This window comes from Takifugu flavidus, chromosome 14 (genome assembly GCF_003711565.1).
Source record: "Takifugu flavidus isolate HTHZ2018 chromosome 14, ASM371156v2, whole genome shotgun sequence".
Taxonomy (NCBI): Eukaryota; Metazoa; Chordata; class Actinopteri; order Tetraodontiformes; family Tetraodontidae; genus Takifugu; species Takifugu flavidus.
The window spans coordinates 14,206,488-14,212,116 of record NC_079533.1 but is presented as its reverse complement, the minus strand read 5'-3'; the positions used below and the strand labels follow the sequence as shown (position 1 = coordinate 14,212,116).

Below are 5,629 nucleotides of genomic sequence, written 5' to 3'. Positions count from 1 at the left end.
TTCAAACGCAATAATGCACCTTTTTATGCAATTAAATCCTTCCTGGTCCTCATAAAAATAGCTTAATCTACTGAGAAATGAAACCAAAGGGTCACAGCTCATTGCTGGCAAATCTCACTTCTTGAAGTGTGCATCAGCTTGTTCCTGTGTGTTGTGTGTGTGTGTGTGTGTGTGTGTGTGTGTGTGTGTGTGTGTGTGTGTGTGTGTGAGAGAGAGAGAGAGAGAGAGAGAGTGGGTCTGTGTGTGTGAGTGATGTCAGCTTCGGTCGGTTCATCATGAAGATCGCTCTGCTCCTCGTGCTTCTCTCAGGTAAACATGTAGGAAACCCAAAATTAAAAATAAGTAAAAATTGAATTAAATTAAAAATAATATATTATTCTTAATATTGTAACTTTTTAGCTGAACTACTTGCAAATGATTTTGGTTCACTTGATTTAAGGGAGATGTTGGCGCTGAAATTTACAATTTTCAGTTTACAATTTCAGTCCTTTCAGTGATTATTATTCCTGTGGGGAGTACCAAACCCAAACATCTGGAGCAGCTGGCGCAGCGACAGTAACAGGAGATCGCTGACATGAGTCTTCTTTGCACCCACAGTCAGTGAATGCAGCACAAGTCGTCTGGTTAACGGTTACGTGGGTCAAAACGTGACTCTGCCATGTCGCTACAAATACCAAAGTGAGGTGGCGGCATGCTGGACTCGAGGTGAATTCTCCCTACTGAGTTGCGAAAACCAGCTCATCTCTTCCGATGGTCATAAGGTGGTAGAGACAACCAGAGCCTCCAGTAGGTACCAGTTACTGGGCCGACTGGACAAAGGGGATGTCTCGCTCACCATTCTCAACCTCACGGAGGCGGATGCTGGCCAGTACGGCTGCAGGGTGGAGATACCAGGCTGGTTTAATGATGAAAAACATTACATCACTCTGGTCGTGAAGAAAGGTGAGAATGAGAACATGTTCTCGAGTGTTGATCATTCACGATGCGAATAGTCCCGCAATAGTCCGAAACCTCCATCAAATAGGAAAAAATGTAATGAAACATGTAATTACAGACAAGCAACCAGTAAATCTAAAGGGATGTGCCAAAAAAGTAGAGGATATAATCTAACAGGAGGCGTGTCGACGCTGTTGTGAGGCTAAACTCATAAACGCCCCCTACTGGCCAACCCTGACCTTCAAAGATGTTCAAAAAGTCAGGAGGTTTTAGTAAATATCTGCTGGGGCAAAGCTTGAAACAAAACCATTCTGCTGCCTTGCAGCTGAACAGACGACCACGTCTGCGACCTCGACCAGCCAGACGGTCACAGCGACAGTAGCGTTCAGCACAGCAGCAGGTACAGCTCCTGTCAGCATGAGATCAGCATTCGGACCTGAGACTCCAGATCACCGGCTCTGACTGCTGACACCACGTTACTAACAGAAGTACTTCACTTCCTTGTCCCCCAGTCCAGCTGAATTCTACAAAGTCTCCGGGGAGTTCCTCTTTGGGCCCTGTTGGGGTCGAGGTGAGGTTCCTCTGTCACAGCATTTTTTTTTTTGGACTGCCTTGTGCCTGGTTCTAGTTAATGTTGAGTCACCCCCACTTTCATTTCCACATTTATTTATAGAATAATAAGGTCCTTAAACATTATTCTGGTTTTAATCAGATGTCATTTATGATTTCTTAGTATTTCCCGACGCCATTATTTCCATAAAAGACACATTAGACAAGAACGTGGCATCACAGTAGCTAGCTAGTGCTAATGCTAACTCCTGTATTGATAATGCTTAAATAAACCTTAAAGCACATTTGAATTCTATGGTTGTAAATGTAACCCAAAGTTCCACTTTGTCACATGAAGTTTATTTTATGTCTGTGCCACATTAGGAAATCGGCACCGTGGCTGTGGTTCTGGTGTGTGTTCTCTTTGGGTTGATAGTTTTGATCACCGCTGGTGGACTCATTATCAGTAAGTCAAAATACATATATATCATACATTTACGCCACTAAACTCTCACATTCACACCTGAAAATTACCAGAATCTCACGCCCCTCCGTGATGTTGAACTGATCACAGAAGTTCAATATTCCCACTCTTTTCCAGGATATTGAACTAAGCACAAGACCAGTTTTCTATCCTGGGGTTCCACCATCACCAGTATTCTTGAAAATACTCACAATATACTCGCCAATATACGCAGTTAAGCAGATCGGTTGATAAACGGATCGATGATTTTATTTCCCTCATCAGTTTTAACACTGTTAATTTTGTCTTTGCAGCCAGAAAATGGGGGAAGCTCAGAAAAATATAAGTTTCTTTTTTATTTTGTTGATATTCTGTTCTGGATTTGCTGAGAACTTACTACTTGTGTAGATTCTGAAGCCTTTGTCAGTAATAATGATAAAGGCTGTGGTTGAAGAAGGCGAAACTGCCCCTCTGAGTCAGGAGAAACCGCTCAGTCTTACCACCGGGGTCGATAACATACCTGCTTCCGTTGCATTCTGGGCGCGTTACTGTAACACTCGTCCTTCTCACTGCTGCGTTCTGACTGAATCTCCATGATTAGACGGAGCATCATAAACCACAGCTGGACGAGAAAAGACTCAGCACAGAAAACTCAGCATTTTCCATCGGTGCAAAACGTCCCTGCCTTCATCTCATGGTATTAAGATTGTGGGCGACCTCTGACCTTTGTAAATGCAACATTTCAGTTCAACTCCGGATGCAAGGGGCTGACAAGCATTTCAGCAACAATCACTAAAGCTACGATCTAACATGACCCAGCGGTCTGACAATAATAAATGAGGAAGACTTACTAAGAAATATACATTAAATGTTATTTATATGCATGCTAGTAATGACTACAATAACCAAACGTCGGATGTGAGGTTAGATATTAGATATTTTATGGCATAAAAAGCTGCATCTATCTGCAACATGATCGGCCCACTGTTTAATAATTGAAACCAGAACACTAGCGATGAGAGCCGCACCCAACTAAAGCGGAAAGGGAAACGTTTGAGGTTTCCTCTCTGACTGCTGAGCCTGGTTGGACAGAAATGTCACCAGGACGTGACCAGCAGCTGGAATCAGACTTAACGTAACCTGATTTAACAAATATCACTACTGGTCTGTGTGGATTCTGTGTGGAGGGGGATGAAGATGCAACTTTACGAGGGACAATAAGAGACAATGAGGGACAATAAGGTAGAATAAGGGAAGCTGTTGTTAAAATGAAGGGTTTGTTTGTTTGTTTTTATTTCTTCAGCCATCAGGCGCCACAGGTCAACACTCCGGTCGAGTTCCGTTTAGTATCATCCGCTCTGCAGCTCCATAGTCGTGCAGCGATGGTGGAAATTATCTATAAGATAGATGGAGGGGGGGACGGAGGCGAGTACCAGTACCTTCCCTGACCTGCTGGGCACAGGCTGGTGGTGGACGAGACCCGTGGAGCTTTTTTGAGGATTCACTGGCTCTTAACTTTTGAATTTTTTTTAAAACTTAAAACTTAAAATAAGAAAACTGCATTTTTTTGCTGTTATGTTGTATAAAAACCTCTTTTATTTGTTTCCATCAATGTTGTTGTACAGTTTGAATAAATCTTTTATCTGCCCACGTGTCAGTGTTTCTGTCTTTGCTTTAATATGAAATATTTTTACACTTAATATTTAGTATCAATATTTTTATGAAACAGGATAAAAACAATTAAAACCTCGCTCTTTTCTACTTCTGACGTCACTCGCGTGCATTTTACCTGTGTGAAAGTTCACGTGAAAGCTCGAGCTCACGAGCACTTCCATCAAACAAATGCGGGTTGTCGCCACCTGGCGGGTTGTTTGCTTTACTACACCCTTCGCAAGCGTTCACGCAGCTGGACACGCGGGGAAATTGGCCAGCAAACAACCAAAATACCGCAAGATTATGAATTTGTGAATAAGAAGTGTGTTTTCACAAGCTCTGCCATGTTTCCCCCCGGTTTATCTAACAACACGCTGAACGTGGATGCAAATGCGTCTGTTGGCACCTAAATGAGCTCTCTGCCATGCTCAAGGCTGCGTAACACAAAACTCACATTCAGTCAGGTCGGGCAGGTCGGGCAGGTTCGGCCGAAACCTTCAATGTCAGGTACCTGTCCAATCAAAGCTGTTACAACAAGAACGCACACGGGTAAGTGTCGCGCCAGTCTCATTATTTTTCTCTTTACGAGTTGTTTAATTTGCTTGCATAGCTGTGACATGATGATGGATGAGTGTTTGGATCAGTGCGTCTCCGCTATGACCGGACTCCAAAGATCATGATTACAGCGTGTATGTAAACCCTATGTAAATGAACATAAAGGTAAATTAGCTTTGTGCCGCAATAATTCTCTATTTATGGACGGTAAACATTGCAAAACATGATTGGAGGCAGCGTGTCCTTTAGTTACAGCATAAATGTGTTTGTATTTTTCATTGAAGCACTGTGATGTGATGTATCACATGTATGAAAACATGGAATATAAAACACGACTGTCTCGTATAAGCTTTGATGATGCTGTCACAGTTTCCTGAATGCTGCGTCTGCATCACCGCCGATGTGAGCTGGATGGACGGGCCCGTGTGGACTCAGCCTCAGCCCCGGGTTCTGTCCTCTGAGACGGACGAATGGTCGTCTGGGATCTGTGACTGCTGCGATGACACGAAAGAATGTATTTCCCAACAGTTTCAATCGCAGACAAAAGGGGGAAAATGTCTTAAACTGCTAGTTTTTATCCACTGATACATCTTTAGAGGCAATAAACTCACATCATGTGTGTGTGTTTGTGTGGTGTGTGTGTGTGTGTGTGTGTGTTGTGTGTGTGTGTGTGTGGTGTGTGTGTGTGTGTGTGTGTTTGAAGGCTGCTTTGCTTTCTGGTGTGGTCCCTGCTTCGCCTGTAAAATCTCTCGGACCCTCGGCCAGTGTCTCTGTCTCCCCCTGCTGGACGCCTTTGGCTGCATCCGTCCCATCACCTTGTCGATGAGGGTGTTCGTGCGTCAACAGTATGACATCAAAGTGAGGAAGACAAACGTCACCTGACGTGTGGCTCTATTTTAGTTAGTCCATTGAAATATTTTACACACATAAATCTAAACCGAACCGTAACGCTGTGATTTTACTAGCTTTGTTTACGTCGTAAATTGTGGATTCACTTCTCTTTTTTGTGCTCAGGGGACGTTGTGCAACGATTGTTTGTGCTCCACTTTCTGTCCACAATGCGTCTGGTGTCAGATGTCCAGAGAGATGAAGAAGAGGAAACTGCCCACCATGCTGAGCGACATTGTCCAGAGATGATGCCGACATGATCACGTTGAGACTGTCGCTTGTTACACAACAGGAAAATAATGTCTAAACCTTTGGAAATATGTGAATTTGCTTTAAAGATGCTTTACAGGTTTTGTAGCTGTGCACTTTTCTACCATTTTACGTTCATTTGTATGCATTATTTAAACAAGTCAGTATTTTGTTGATTACAAGTCTGTTTCATCATCTTTTTTGCTACCAATTGCTAATAAAAGCTTTTACAGAAACATTAAAAGCATCAAAGATTTTGAATGAAACTAGATTATATTTCAGATTCCAGATCTTGTCAGGTTAACTCAAAATCTGGCAAACCATTCGGGCCCTTAG

The 5,629-nt window shown here is 43.0% G+C and overlaps 2 protein-coding genes across 5 annotated transcripts; both read left to right on the top strand.

Annotated features, from left to right (window-relative positions):
• The first annotated feature begins 158 nt into the window (after positions 1–158).
• Positions 159–3,471, top strand: LOC130538030 (hepatitis A virus cellular receptor 1 homolog). Of its 2 annotated transcripts, none has more exons than XM_057055249.1 (6): positions 159–309; positions 598–942; positions 1,262–1,336; positions 1,449–1,507; positions 1,870–1,951; positions 3,252–3,471. In XM_057055249.1, the coding sequence occupies exons 1-6, from the start codon at positions 276–278 to the stop codon at positions 3,293–3,295; spliced, it is 639 nt and encodes a 212-aa protein (XP_056911229.1). In that variant the 5' UTR covers positions 159–275; the 3' UTR covers positions 3,296–3,471. The 2 variants fall into 2 exon arrangements, with proteins under 2 accessions (XP_056911229.1, XP_056911230.1); XM_057055250.1 differs by lacking the exon at positions 3,252–3,471 and adding an exon at positions 2,263–3,245.
• Positions 3,472–4,053: 582 nt separating this feature from the next.
• LOC130538033 (cornifelin homolog B-like) lies at positions 4,054–5,537 on the top strand. Of its 3 annotated transcripts, none has more exons than XM_057055254.1 (4): positions 4,054–4,150; positions 4,526–4,670; positions 4,860–5,014; positions 5,171–5,537. In XM_057055254.1, exons 2-4 carry the CDS (start codon positions 4,568–4,570, stop codon positions 5,291–5,293), a joined length of 381 nt encoding a protein of 126 aa, XP_056911234.1. In that variant the 5' UTR covers positions 4,054–4,150; positions 4,526–4,567; the 3' UTR covers positions 5,294–5,537. The 3 variants fall into 3 exon arrangements, with proteins under 3 accessions (XP_056911234.1, XP_056911235.1, XP_056911233.1); XM_057055255.1 differs by lacking the exon at positions 4,054–4,150 and adding an exon at positions 4,154–4,290; XM_057055253.1 differs by lacking the exon at positions 4,054–4,150 and adding an exon at positions 4,199–4,321.
• The last annotated feature ends 92 nt before the right edge of the window (positions 5,538–5,629 follow it).